Source organism: Myotis davidii, unplaced genomic scaffold, assembly GCF_000327345.1.
Source record: "Myotis davidii unplaced genomic scaffold, ASM32734v1 scaffold955, whole genome shotgun sequence".
In the NCBI taxonomy this organism is placed as follows: Eukaryota; Metazoa; Chordata; class Mammalia; order Chiroptera; family Vespertilionidae; genus Myotis; species Myotis davidii.
Window position 1 is genome coordinate 609998 of NW_006287066.1, and position 16073 is coordinate 626070.

The 16073-nt window shown below is 38.4% G+C and overlaps 1 protein-coding gene across 1 annotated transcript in view; it reads right to left on the minus strand.

Moving 5' to 3' along the window:
* NEO1 (neogenin 1) overlaps positions 1-16073 on the minus strand; it is a 194617-nt gene that overhangs the window by 158055 nt on the left and 20489 nt on the right. Inside the window, exon 5 of the mRNA XM_006758947.2 lies at positions 1737-1873. Within this exon, the coding sequence (XP_006759010.1) occupies positions 1737-1873 (137 nt within the window). The remainder of the gene's footprint in view (positions 1-1736; positions 1874-16073) is intronic.

Genomic DNA, 16073 nt, shown 5'->3' on the forward strand with positions numbered 1-16073 from the left:
GCTAATCTAAAAATCAAGTAAAATAAGAATCTGTTGAACAGAATAAACTGGTGAATATGATAGAATCAGGGACATAGAAAGGGAGTGGACTGACAATTCTCAGGGGGAAGTGGTGTGGGGGGTGTGGAAAGAGACTAGACAAAAATCATACACCTATGGATGAGGACAGTTGGGGGGGGGTGGCGGGTAAGGGCAGAGGGTGGTGTGGGAACCGGGGGGAGGGGAGCTATGGGGGGGGGAAAGTGGAACAACTGTAATAATCTGAATAATAAAGATTTATTTAGAAAAAAAACAGTAGAAAATAATCGCATGGACAAATGCAATTAATGTATAGGGCAGACACCATGTCTCTCATTTGAGGCCAATAACAAGGTATTTTACACTGAAGGAAACTGAGGCATGGGTAGAAAAATGGAAGACAGTGTTGGGCCAAGAATCTCATTATTGGAAAAAACAAAAAGAGTAAACATCCACTAATGGAGGTAAGAAAGACCAAATAAGATAGAGTTCACTAATATTTTATATGTCCAAACCATGCACATAAAGTAAAGAAATAAACTAGCCATTTTACAGCTGGTTATAGCCAACCTTTCATCTAGTTAAGAGTAATGGTGAGCTCACTGAGGTAATAGGTATATAAACTCCAAGGCCTGCTCTTTCGATTTTCAGAAATATTGAATCCACCCACAAATAGCAACAGAGAATATAAACATGCTATTGCCATCCCCAGCACAGAACCCCAAAAAGTCTGCTCTCTAATTCTTACCGAAAACATATTTGAGACCTCTGGTAACAAACAGAGTAGAAATGTGGCTACACTAAAACCCTCAGATGCATCAAAAGAAACACTTCTATATAAAATATGAAACAACTCCAAAACATAGATCAGGAAGTGGTCTATCAAATACAATACAATTTGGGACAAGTTGAAGATGAATATCATGAGCCAATATATACTTCTACATATCCAAGCACTGTTGGATTTCCCTGAAAGAAATGTAGAAGATCTTAAAGATTTTTATTTCGAACAAAGACAAATGAGGGTGCAGACAAATCATAGGAGAGATAGCAAGCATTCTTCTGAGGGTACATTTCCATATGGAGGAAGGGCAAGGGAAATGGGATAAAGAAGAGATTATGTGTACATGCCAGGTTCAATTTATCTGACTTCTAAATCAGAGAACCTATAAAGGGAGATAATGTGATGCTCAACGTTGGTTGAGCAGAAAGAAAGAAATCATCAGATGACCATGTTACTGAGAGCCACATGCACTGTCTGTCCTAGGTGATCTATTCATCTGAAAGGAGGGAATACCAGTGTCTAGGAAAGAAGTTTTTTTATGAAAAAGTATTGTGAGACAAGAAAAGTAAACTAAACTATCCAGATAGCCACACTACTACCATGCATAACTTCAACTTCTCACCATATTCTAGTCACTATTCTTGAAGTTTTACAAACACTAAGTCTTTCAATCCTCAAAAGAACCTCAATGAGGTAAGTACTCTTATTATCTCCATTTTACAGATGAGGAAAATGAGGCTCACAGAAGTTGAGTAAATTTCCTATAGTTATACAACTAGGGATTATAACACCCAGAATTTGAACTCAAGCAGTCTGGTTTAAAGTTCAGACTTTTAACTATTTTGTTGTGTTGCCTTTCCCACATTAATGTTAAAAAATTGGCAAACCCATAAGGTACAAAGGCTTTTTATTTATACAGGAAATAATGACATACCTTGTACTGTAAGCTCTGCTTGAGCTTCAATTGTTTCATTTCCATTATCAGCTACACAAAAATAAGTCCCAGCATCATCCTCAGTGATATCACTGATCTCCAGGCTACCACCTGCCAGCAATACCAATCTTTCAGAGCTGCATAAAAAAATTTGATACATTTTAAAACTAGGAATATGAGAAATTCTTCACATAAAACAGAGAAAACACTTAAGCAGTATTATTATTTATATGGCTTTAGATATAGCCTTTTTTCTACCAAGGTTCATCTGGATATTTATAACATCATTCAAGGGCCATACAAAATTATCAACTTAAAAATTAGTGGCTAAATTTGGTCAAACATTCAATTAACTGACCTCTAATGTCTTGGCAGGGCCAGACCAAATGATTCTGTGGGCCTTATATGGCCTAAGGGCCGGACGTTCCCCATCCCTGCTTTAGATGGACAGAGACTACATAAAATTATCAGAATTTAATTTAGTACAATTTGCTTTCCTCCTTTTTTTATGCATAAATATCATGAATGTAAATCAGAATGTGATAATAAATTATCTCTGATACTTCTAATTATTCCCAAAGGGATACCACTTTTGTGACCGATTCCACTACCCACAGTATATCCTTGCCTCCCTACTCTGCCCAGCTTTGGTTTTTATTATTTTGCAAATTATGTAATTTTTGTTGTTGTTAATCCTCACCCGATGATATTTTCCCATTAATTTTGAGAGAGAGTGGAAGGGAGGGGGGAGACAGAGAGAGAGAACTATCAATATGAGAGATACACATCGATTGGTTGCCTCCAACCCAAGCCCCAACCAGGGTGGGGATTGAGCCTACAACTGAGGTATTTGCCCTTGACAGGAATTGAATCCGCAACCCTTTAGTTAGCGGGCCAACCTCGATCCACTGAGCCAAACTGGCTACAGCACAAATTATGTAATTTTGAAGTCTGGAATCAACCTGAGAGTTACTCCACCCCAGCTATGGCCATTGAGATAACTAATAGAGAAGGCAAAATGTCAGGTCAGAAACAGTAAGTCAGGGGGTCTCAGTGCCTACTGAAAGTTTCCTATGGTGGCTTTGATAGGAAAGGAAGGAAAGAGGAAGAGAAGGGAAAGGAAGGGAAGGGAAGGGAAGGGGATGGGAGGGAAGAGAAGGGATCCTGGGTGTGGTGCCTGGGCATGAATCAGCCACCATTATGCCATTATTCACAAGAATGCTGACCATTACCAACCCAACTCTACCATGTGATTTAAGTCTATTTAAAGAGAATGAAGAGAAAGTAAAACAATCCTATAATATCAGAAAGAAATCACAAATCAATATTATCAAATTTTAATAAAGTGAACTAGTTTAGTTCATTTGAAGACTTTGGAGGTTACAATTTTATTTTTATTTTGAGGTTTTACATCTAAACTGGTTTTCATAGACAAATTTTTCTCTCAAATCTTAATATAGTTACTTTTTTTGTCTGTATCTATGCTCAGACATGTTCTGATCATTTGGCTTTTCATATAGAATTCCTGATGGGAAAAAGAAATCAGAGGGAATGACTATTCAGTCTGTGCCACATTTATAATTCTCATCCTAAGTGAAGCGTGATTCTGGCTTAAATTTCAGTACCCTGTGAGTTTGGGTAATTGGTCTTCCTGAATCTGATAAACAAGATTAAGTTTCTGGACAAAGAAAGAGGAAAACCAGAATCAGGTTTCATAACTTCTCTAAGAAATACCTTGCAAGGTCATTATTAAACTTTATTAAGGTGGCCTTCCTATTAGAAATATCTTTATTATGCCCTCAAATCCCAACTTTATGTAATGGGACAAAGAAGCAAGACAATTTAAAATGAAACAGAGCAAGAATTACTGGGGCAAAATAGGTGAGAAAAAATTACAAACATTAAAACATTGTACTTTATCCTTGGACAAAATCACTACTAAGCTTCAGAAACAGAAATAACGTACACAAATGGGAAATCAGCAATACATACATATAACACTCAGCTGAGAGGAACATACATAATCTGAAACCCTAAGTTGGTATGGTTCCTTTGAAATCAAGACAGTATTGATCTCTAATAATTACCCTAAAAATATTCCTAATACTTGTTATCCCTCACATTTGCCATAACTGAGTGCCAGTACAGCAGAAATCAATCTTTCTTAATGGAGTTGATTTTACTCCCCTTGAAAGAAGTCTGAGAGGAAGAACATCTTTAACTTGTTCACAAAACTGTATGATGGCTAAGAGTAAAATGGCAATCAAGCCTTTACAACTCCAATTTTCAAAAATGCAGCAAAAGAAAAAATATGTGAAAAAGTATGCCTTGTCAGTGGACCCAGTTTGAGTGTGGCTGAACATAAGGGGGTGGGGATGAGGAGAGAGGGAGGAAGGGGGAGAAAGAGAGAGAGAAAGAGAGAGAGCGAGCGAGAGAGAGACTGAGTAGCCAGGGTTAGTTTAGGAGAGCTTGGTGTGCTAAGGAGACCTACTTTTTGGCCAAGTGGGAAGGCCTTTAGAAGATGACTAATATGATCAGATTTAGTGAAGAAACAAGAGGAGTGGGGGAAAAAACTAGAAGCAGGAAGTTTATCGTAAAGTTATTTTAATGGTTCAGAATTAAAAAGAGATAAACTATGGCAGTAACGACAGGGGTAAAGAGAAGGCAAAAAGTAATGACTTCTTTAATAACATTAGATGCTGAAAGTAAGGAGAGGGACTTATTCATTAAGTTAACACATTTATTGGTGTACCTGTGTGTGTCAAATAGCAGCTAGGGATGCAGCAGTAAGCAAGCACACAATCAATGCTATCATGCAACTCAGTGGAAAAGACAGAAATAAAAGATGATAATTCTACATGGTGCTGTATCAAAAGAACCTGCCAAGAAATTAGAATAGAGAGGTTTCCCTGACCACAGTAACCCTTGAGCTGAGATCTGAAAAATGAGTAGGAGCTAACATAATCAGGGGAAGCAAAGATTTCAGAAAGACTAGCCCCTGCAAAGGAACTGGGGCAGAAAGGATCACAATGCATTTGGGGATCTGAAAATAAACAATGTGGCAGGTGTAATAACAGAAAAGAGAGGGAGGGAGGGAGGGAGGGACGGAGGGAGGATGCGAGGGAGGGAGGGAGAGAGGGAGAGGGAGAGAGAGAGAGAGAGAGAAACATAGATATGAAAGAGACACATCGATTAATAAAAAAGCAAACAAAAAGAGAGATAGAGAAAGAGAGAGAGAGAGAGAGAGAGAGAGAGAGAGAGAGAGAGAGAGAGATGAGAATGAAGCAGACCACACAAGGCTTTGAAAGCCATTTTAAGAATCTGAGTCCCGTCCCGGCAAAATGACTCAATTGGTTGGAGCATTATCTCATATACCAAAAAGTCTGTGGGTTCGATTTCTGGTCAGAGCACATACCTAGGTTGTGGATTCAATCCCCGATTGGGGAGCATATGAGGGGCAACTGATCCATGTTTCTCTCTCACATGGATGTTTCTCTTTCTCTCTCTCTTTTCCTCTCTCTCTCAAATTAAAAACAAAACAAAACATAAAAACAGCACATATCCTTGTGTGAGGATTTAAAAAAAAAATTGAGTCCTTAACCTAGAAATGGTATAAATCCATGGAACATTTTAAAAAGTGGCTGGGGAGTTGCCAGTGATGTGAGTTTAAGCACTGAAAAGACTGGTTTGGCAGGAAGATGCATTTGGAATGAGGCCAGAGTACATGCTGGGATGAAAAGTTACAAGGTGACTGCAGTAATTGAAGGGACACTTGACAGTAGCTTGGAAGGAGGTAAAATGACAGAACTTGTAGATAAATGAACTGGAAAGAGAAGCTGAGGAAGAAACATGTGTCAAGGGAGACTCTTAAGGTCGGGGCAGTAAGTGTGGAGGGAAAACTGCTTGTTTATAACTTAGGGGTTTTGTGTGTGTGTGTGTGTGTGTGTTGTTATTTGAATGGGAGAGGTAAGCCTTTTAGAGGCAAAAGAGAATTAGCCAGTGGAGAGGAAAATTTTGGGGGGAAATTCATAAAAGTGCTACAAAGGATGGACACTGATAAGATTTAGAGCACAAAAGGACTTCTTAGATACTCTGAAACAGCAGGACAGGAAGAGTATGTAAGTCATATATATACTCTGGCACAAAATTTATTGTTTTTTTTTTCTTTAAACCTTTTACTTTGAGGTAACTATAGATTCAGATGCAGTTCTAAGAAATAATCCAGAAAGATACCATGTGCCCTTTACCCGGTTTCCCCAGTGATAACATCTTATAAATCTATAGTAGTGTATGTCAACCAAATACTGACACTTCCAACACCACTGCCTCATATTGCTCTTTTATACCCTCATCCATTTCCTTCCCACTCTCACCGCCTCCTTAACTCCTGGCAACCACTAATCTGTTCTCCATTTTAAGAGAATGTTATTTAAATATAGGGTGTCCCAACCAGTGTATACATACACTTTGAATAATTATAAAGGCAGTGTTTATTAAAAAAAACATTCCATTTTCAAAATTGAGCTATCAGCTGTTAAAGTGTATACATTTTGGGGGGACACCCTGTAGAATCACACAGTATGTAACCTTTGGGGACTGGCTTTTTAAACTCAGCATAATTCTCTGAAAATTCATCCAGGTTGTGGTACAGATCAATGTTTCATTCCTTTTATTGCTTAGCAGTAATTCCACAGTATGGAGATACCATAATTTATTTAACCATTCATTCAATGAAGGACATCTGGGTGGTTTTGAGTTAGTTATGAATAAAATCACTAAAAATATAAATGGACAGGTTTCCATGTGAATGTAAATTCATTTCTATAGGATAAAAACCCAAGAGTGTCAATATCAGGTCATATGGCAGTTGCACATATAAAGTGTTACTTTTTTAATATGAGAAAACAACCAAGTTTATTGCCTATGTACATACAGGGTTCCATAAGAATATGGGAACCAGAGACAATTTGGACAATTTGGGGTTTGAGCTAAGGATAAAGAACAGGGGAGGTCCAGGTTTGGAACTCCAAAGGGGAGAAAGGCAATTTATATGGAGATGAAAAGCAAATGTTTGGTAAACAAATGTTTGCTGGGCTATCTTTAACAATGGACAGAGGACTTTCATCAAAGTCCTTTGGAGGGGCCTTGCAGGGTTCCCCCGTGTCCATCACACTGAAGTCATATCAAACTATAGCTGTTTATGATGATAGCTCCATTCTTTTTTAAAATTTATTGTTATTGTTGAAAGTATTACAGATGTCTCCCTTTTTCCTCCCATTGACCCCCTCAATCCCACACCCACCCCTCTCAGGCCTTCATATATTAAGTGTTTTAAGAAACTGCCCAACAGTTTTTCAGAGTGGCTGTACCATTTCTAATTCCCATCAGCAAAGTCAGAGTGATCCTGCTTCTCCACAGCATGTGTTATCACTTTTTAAAAATTTTCAGCTATTCTGATATGTATGTAGTGCTATCTTGTGGTTTTAATTTGCATTTCCCTGGTGGCTAATAATGTCACACAATTTTCCGTGTGCTTATTTACCACTAGAAATCTTTTTTGATAAAAAATCTATTCATGCTTTTGCCCATGGTGTAATTAGATGGTATGCATTTTTTTAATGTTGAATTTTGAGAGATCTTTTATATATTTTAGATACTAGTTCTTTTTTGGAGATGAGGTTTGCAAATATTTTCTCTCAATCAGTAGTTTTTCTTTTCTTCATCTTAACAGGGTCTTTCATGGAACAAAATTTTTTAATTTTGATGAAATCTAATTTTCAATTTTTCCTTTATCAATTGTACTTTTGGTTCAAATCTAAGAACTCTGCCTAGCCCTAGATCCTGATTTTGTTTCCTTTCTAAAATTTCATTTTGCATTTTACATTTGGTTCTATGATCCATTTTGAGTTCATCTTTTATGAGATGTGAGACTTAGGTTGAGTACTACATTATTATTTTATTTTATTTTATTTTCCTATGGATGAGTGTCCAATAGCGACAGTACCATTTGTTGAAAAGGCAATCTTTCCTCCACTGAACTGCTTTTGCATCTCTGTCAAAATTTAACTGGGCATTTTTATGTGGGTCTACATTTGGATTCCCTATTCTGTTTCACTGATATATGCATCTATCTAGTCATCAATACTATACAGTCTTGATTATTGTAGTTATACAATAAGTTTTGAAATCAGGTAAGACTGAGTCTTCTCATTTAAAAAAATATTTAAGATATTCCAGTTCCTTTACTTTTCCATATAAATTTTAGAATAATCTTGCCCTCACCAGAGTGGCTCAGCGGTTAGAGCATCGGCCCGAGCACAGAAGGGTCACAGGTTCAATTCCCAAGCAATGGCATGTACCTGGTTGCAGTTTTGCTCTCCACCCTGGTCAGGTGAGTGTGGGAGGCAACCAGTTGATGTATCTATCTCACTTCAATGTTTCTCTCTCTTTCTCCCCTCCATCCTTCCCTTCCTTCCACTCTCTCTGAAAAACAATAGAAAAAATATCCTCAGATAAGGATTAACAAAAGGAAATAATAATAATCTTGTCTACATATACAGAAAATCTTGCTGGAATTGAGTTAATCTGTATATCAATTTGGAGAGAATTGACATCTTGACTCTGTTGAATTTTCCAATCCATGGACACAGTATGTCTCTCCATTTATTTAGATCTTTGATTTCTCTCATTACCATTTTATAGTTTTTAGCATACAAACCTAACAGGTTTTGTTAGATTTAACCCTAATTATTTCAGTTTTTGTGAGTGAATGTAAATAATATTGTATTTGTAATGTCAGTGTTCACATATGTTCAATGCTAGTACATAGAATACAAATAATTTTTATATTTACCTTCTTTATATATAAAAATATTTATCATACATATATATATACACACACACACACTAATCTACACTAATAAAAGAGAAACATGGTAATTGGCATACAACCGCTACCCTTTTCATTGGCTAATCAGGACAATATGCAAATTAACTGCCAACTAAGATGGCAGTTAACTGCCAACAAAGATGGCGGTTAATTTGCATATGCAGGCACAATGCAGGGAGGCGAAAGGGAAAGCAAGGCCCCTGCCACTGACACTGACAGTGATCGGAAGGAAACCCAGGGGGCCCGCCTTTGCCCTGCCCCACGCCTCAGCCAGAGGCATTAGGCCTGGGCAGGGGCAGGGCGGGAGATCGCGAGGAGCTGGTGGTCCCTGCTGCCCAGGCCTACACGTTTCTGCCGGGGAAGGGGTTAAAAATAACACGAGTGCAGAATTTTGTCAAATGCTTTTTCTCCACTGATTAATTTGATTATATAGGTTTTTTCTTTAGTTTGTTAATGTGGTAAATTACATTGATTTTGGAATACTAAGCCAGTCTTGCGTCCCTGAAATAAACCCTATTTGGTCACTATATACATGACTTTTTACATATTGCTGAGTTCTATTTGCTAATATTTTAAGAATTTTTATTTTTATATTCATATATTGTATAGTTTTCCTTTTCTGTACTATCTTTGTTTAGTTTTGATATTTGAGTAATACTAGTTTTAATTCCGCCTCTTCTATTTTCTGGAGAGATTGTGTGGAATTGCTGTTAAATATTACTAAAATAGTAGAATTCTCTGGTAAAACTACCTGGGCCTGGAGACTTCTTTTGGGGGGAGTTTTAAAATTACAAATTCATTCTCCTTAACAGTTTAGAGGGCTATTTTTATTATTTATTTCATAGTAGAGGCCCAGTGCACAAATTCATGCACATCAAAAGGAAATTAGAAGAAATATTTTAGTGTCACTATTTTCCCTTTCCCGAGAGACCAGTCATAGTAGATTAGGACCCCACCATTATGACCTTACTAACCTTAATTATCTCGATAAAGGCCCTATCTCCACATATATCCACATTGGGGTTAGGTCTTCATTATATGGATGTGTGTGTGTGTGTGTGTGTGTGTGTGTGTATGAGATATACATATGAAAATTCATGCACTGGAGGGGGGGGGTCTCTCAGCCCAGCCTGCCCCCTCTGAGTCCAGGAGCCCTCAGGGGTGGGAAGAGATCAGAGGAAGGCGACACCCCCATCACACCTCTGCTGCTGCCACTGCCAGCAGCACAAGACTCAGTTGGCCCTGGTTACTTGAGCCTTGGGCCGGGCCTGGGCGGCTGGGGGCTGAGAGGGCTGGGGGACTACGAAGGCAGGCGCATGGGGCAGACCCAGCCTTGCCACGCACCTGCCACCCCAGCAGAGCTGAGGGGACTGGACGCTGCCATCTTGTGGCTGTGGGCGCTGCTATCTTTGAGGGCAGGGCAGTCAATTAGCATATTCCCTCCTTATTGGCTGTGGGTGCTGCCATCTTTGAGGGCGGGGCAGTCAATTAGCATATTCCCTCCTTATTGGCTGGGGGTGCCGCCATCTTTGAGGGTGCATGAGGTTCAATTAGCATATTCCCTCTTTATTAGATAAGATTAATAGCACATGTGGTCAGTGGTATTACATACAAATTCAGTGAGGTGAAAGGCAGAAAATGTGTTTTTCTAAGTAAATTTGGCCGCAAGTAATTATTTTGTTTACATTTTTTTTTTTCATGGAGTTAACCAGTTTGCCCCATTTGTTTTGGCATCAACAGCAACACAGCAGTAAGTATCAACATGAAGCAGATTATTATTGTAGATCATGCAGGGAGAACAAAGGTAAAATATTTAACTGCAGCAGTGTTTGCCTATATTCTGCACAGTGAGAAAACCTGAAGTCATTTTCAAGGTCCACCATTTCTTACTTCTTTTCAGTTGGGTCAAGTTTCTAAGCTTTCTAAATCTCTTGTTTTCCAACTAATGAAATGAAAATAGGATTCCATCAAGTCTATCTACCTACTCTAGGACTTCTGTGAGGATCAAATGAGATGAGGCACAGGAAAATGCTTCACAGACATTTGGTTAAAGTGTAAAATGTTTGCACCTGGCTATAAAGCAGGCTGTACTCCTGGGCTGAAGAAACTCCAAGGAGGCTAGCTGCTACTGAGGAAGCCAGGCATTGCTACGTGACGTCATTACCTGGCAGCCACAGCGACCGTTTCTGGGCTGGGCTGTGGGCTGCATTTTGCACCATGGTTTCTCGACAACATCGGCTGTGATTTGGTGGGGTGTCACTCTGGGATGATAGCGGGGCCTGTGTCCTACTTGGGGGAAGCCGGGTGTTGCTTTGTGGGCGCCAGGTCTGCAGTGCTTTCTCTGTAAATGGCCAGTGTGCATCATGTCAACTGGACGGGCAGTTAGCATATTTTACATATTGATGGGTCAGATATGGTAACTTGTATTTTTGAGGAAATTGTTTATTTTGTTCAAGTTGTCAAATTTACATGTGTATAGTTATTTATAGTATTCCCTAATTATTCTTTTGATGTTTTCAGGGTCTGTAATGGCATCACATATTTTAGTCCCAATACTGATCAACTGTGTCTTCTTTCTTTTTCTAGGGCACTTACTTGTTTCTCTGTCCTATGCAGTCTGCTGCTAAGCCCATCCACTGAGGTTTTTTATTTTTATTTTGGTTATTCTCTAGGTTCAAATTTAGCCACATGGTTTTTCTTTAAATCTTCCATTCCTTTGAGGAAACTTTCTATTTCTTCACTGAGACATTATATTCTGTTTTCATTTGAAGTGCGTTCATAATTGCTCACTGAAGCATTTTCATGATTGCTTTAAAATCTTCATCAGATAATTCTAAAACCTATCAACTCTATGTTGGCATCTATTGATTGTCTTTTCTCATTTGAGATTTCCTGAGTCTTTGTCTGTTGAGTGATTTTCAATTGAAATCTGTATATTTGGGGTATCAAGTCTTTGGTTTTAGCTGGCTTCTTCTGATACCACTCTGGCAGAAAAAGGGAGAGATGCCACCTCATCACTATCATGTGGAGGCAGAAGTCGAAGTTCCCCACTGTATTAATTCCTGAGAGGGGTGGCGGGCTCTCCTCATTACTCCTTAGCAGGGTTGGGAGTCCTGGCTCCCCACTATGTTTCCACTGATACTACCCACTTAGCTGGGTACAGCAAAAGTGCCTCCTTACTATTCCCCACATGGCATCCAGACACCAGGAGGATGGGGGCATGGAGCTCCATACTACATGGTAATGAAAAGTTCAGACTCTCCACTAGGCCTCCTCTGATACTATCCAAGTGGAGAAGGGAGGTGTTTTTTACTGTGGATCGGACAAAAGTCCTGGCTCTCCCATATGGTTGGCACTGATATTGCCTGTTGGAATGAAAGTCTTGGCTCCCTACTTAGCCTCTCTTATCATACAACCTGGCAAAGGTGGAAATCGAGTCTTCCCACTTGGCCCTTGCTGGCATGATTGAAGGTAGGTCCAGTTTCTTCTATGGTGTTGGGCAGGAGTAGGAGTGATTATAGTCTAACAATTTTGGTCTTGCTAGGCAGCCCCTTTCCTGGTCCTCTAGCTATAGAGAGCAAACTCTGTTAGAGTTTTTTGTTATTGTTGTTGTTTTTGTATGTGCCTGTTGGTGTTTCCAGGTTGTCAGCTTCTTTAGCTCAAGTTGCTATATATGAGGAGGGGAAAACAAAACAAGCAAACCTCAGGGAACTCACCATTAAGTTGTTCCTTGGGTGCCAAAGTCCCTAACCAGTCAATCCTCCTCTCTCCACTTTTCAGAGTCTTATTATGTTTGCTGTACATATAATTGCCATAGTTTTTAGTTGTACTTAGCTGGAAGAATAGGAAAAATACACTACTCCATCTACCTAAAAAAGGAGTCCTCAACTTGATTTTTTTAAAAAAATATATTTTATTGATTTTTTACAGAGAAGAAGGGAGAGGGATAGAGAGTTAGAAACATCAATGAGAGAAATCGATCAGCTGCCTCCTGCACGCCCCTTACGGGGGATGTGCCCGCAACCAAGGTACATGCCCTTGACCGGAATCGAACCTGGGACCCTTCAGTCCATAGGCCAACGCTCTATCCATTGAGCCAAACCGGTTCGGCTCAACTTGATTTTTAAACAAGTTGTTTTAATAACATTAAGCATTTTTATAACTATAACCTGTTACTTTGTGGCTGAGTTCTGATCTATCATTCCAATAAAACATAATTTTATTTTATTACTAAATTACATTTTGCTATCTGTCACCTTGCACTTTAGCATTTGTATTTTCTGGATTCTTTCCCTTTAAAATAAAACTACTCAATCAATGAATTGGGATTCATTTCCACCATCATCGCCACTCTTCAATAGCTATGTTTGGTTTGAATCTGAACAAATTTAAGCAAAAGATCAAGTAAATATTACCAATTTTTAAGACATTTATAAAAACAGTGGTTAATTGTGGGGAAGCACAGTACTTGGTTGGAAAGTCTGTAAGGAGAAATCTCCGAAAGGTCAGGGGCCTTTAGGAGGACCCTGCCGAAGGCGGCTACTCCTGCCTTGACTTTTCCAAACTAGTCCAAACCCCCAGGTGTTTTGCTAAAATCTCTGTTTAGCCTTTAGACCCGACCTTGTAGAAGCATGTGCTTTTTCTAGGATACTTACCCTACTGATTGTATCCAGAGGTTAATTTTAGTTCAAGCTGTTGTGACAATAAAAGCCTAAGGAGGCAGGCAAACAGGGCTTTTTGCTCCTAAAAGAAAATAGCCCCTTAGCCTCTCTTTCACAAAAACGTGTGTCAGAGTAATCATTCATCCGTTGCTCAGGGTCTGCTGGTCAGCCCTGGCAGGCAATGTTTTAAAATACTCATTTTCAAAGATGTTTAATAATTTAAGATATTATAACGTTCTAGCTCAAACAAAGACATTTTGAGTAATTACTTATGTGTAACGACGCAATTTTGTATTCCATTCACCTATTGATATTTTTTTATATTACATTCAAGCATTCAACCAAAATATATTGGTCACCACTCTCCCTACCCTGTTATATGCCAAGCACTGTGCTACCAACACAGTGGAAATACCAACACGAACATCATACATTCTTCTGAAACTTTCTGAGAAAGTGATATATCAAAGCAATGCTTTCTCAGACTTTTCTACCACATAACCCAAGTATGAAGAAGCCCAGAGAAATCAAAGTAGAACAGTCTACTCAATCTTAAAAGTTTCCTGATTTATCCTTAAAACTCAGAGGAATATTACTAGCAATGATATATCCACATTTAATTTAATTTAAAAACATTTTTTCTCAGAAATATCTTTGATTAAAATCCAAAGTAACAATTTGATAGAACATAAAAGGAAAATATGTAACATTCTTACCATGATTTCTATACCCCTGACCCACCTAGACCTCAGTCTGAGTGTCATTCTACTAGAGAACAATTCACTAATACACTGTATAAAATAGTAATCCCACATGTATCTCTCTTGGCATCTATGACCTGCTTTGTCATAATATTCTTCATAATACTTACTATAAAATGAAAATTTATGCTTATATGATTATCTGTTCTTCCCTGCTAGAACATGAGCTTCTTAAGAGCAAAAACTATATTTCGTTTACTGCTGTATTCCCAGTACCTAGAATAGTGCCAAACATATTCAGCATTCAATAAATATTTGTTGAATATTTACTTAATAAACAAATGAGAATCATATAAGTCCTCACTTTTATTCTTTATATAAGAAAGCAAATTCCTATATTTTACATATTTTAGAATGTCCATCTATGATATAAAGTTAAAGTTTTAAAATCCTCTATTTCAGCTTTCCTACTCCTGATAAACATTTTATTCTAACATGTAGCCAATAAAAATTTCTTCTTTAAGAGCTTGAAATTTTTATCCCCTATTTTAATGTTCTCTATGTTTGTTCGCATAAGTTTAAAAAATTCCTTGGAATTCTTATAAATTCTTTGCATAATATTTAGCTGGGAAATGAGAAGAAAGATGTAAAATATAGCAGAAGAAGCTGTGACTGGATGGGTATTAAGAAACAAATCAGGTGATATTGAAGATGACCCCATCAACTTTGCTAATGGAACATGTGAGAAATAATATGATTGTAATTCTATCTTCTCCACTGATAGCTGAAGGCCGAATACCAAGCTGCCTAGACGTATCTTCCTTTCCATGTTTTGGTTACTGAACTACACAAATTAAGAATGTCTGCTTACTTTGGATTACTAAATTGACAAACTCTAGACCTGTTCTATCCAATTCAATAGCACTAGCCACATGTAGCTACTGACACTTGAAAATGTGGCTAGAATGACTGAATAACTACATTTTAAAATTTTATTTAATTTCCATTTAAATGTAGAAGCAGCACTGAACACAAACTTTATTGTTTTAGAACTACACTGTACTTTAACTGATACACTGCATAACTTATTATTGTATTTAGTAGTGCTCATGTAGTTCTTACTCTTTTAATGCAGCTACCAGAAAATTTTAAGCTAGATAATGTGGCCTGCATCATATTTCTATTGGACAGCATTGCTCTAGAACAGTGGTCCACAACTGGGGACAATTTTGTCTCCCAAGAGACATCTGGCAGTATCTAGAACAATTTGGATTGTCACAACTTAGGAGTGCTATTGGCATCGAGTGGGTAGAGGTGAACGATGTTACTAAACATCCTACAATGCATGAGATAACTTGTTTTGGAAACAAAACATACCTAACCACCACCAGCACCAGCACCACCTCAGTTCTCTTATCAGAATACAACTGAGGAAAGTATCCAGACCATAGGAAGTAATGAGGGAGATGAGATGGATGACCCGGTGGTTCAGGGGTCCTCAAACTTTTTAAACAGGGGTCCAGTTCACTGTCCCTCAGACTGTTGGAGAGCCAGACTATAGTTAAAAAAAAAACAACTATGAACAAATTCCTATGCACACTGCACATATCTTATTTTGAAGTAAAAAAACAAAACGGGAACAAATACAATATTTGTATTTGCAAGTGGCCCGCGGGCCATAGTTTGAGGACCCCTGAGGTGGTTGATGTTAACACAAAAGGCTTTTGTAGAAGATGAAGAATTTGTTATCATAGAAGGCTGGTAATATTTTTAAAGGCAAAAACAAAAGGATGAGAAATACACTTATTTTATTTTTTGTCTAAAGTTTTACATATGTGTCCTTTTTTCCCGCGTGACTCCCCCTCCCCAACCCCCCAACCATTCCCACACCAGGCAAGCCCCCACCGCCCTGGTAAGCTAATATGCATGCATACAAGTCCTTTGGTTGCTCTCTACCCTCCCCATTTTCCCTGCCATTTGTCTCTGGATCTATTCTTGTTCATCAGTTTCTGTATTTTTCCCCCCATTGATTTTTAGAGAGAGTGGAAGGGAGGGGGAGAGACAGAGAGAAACATGGCGGGGAGGA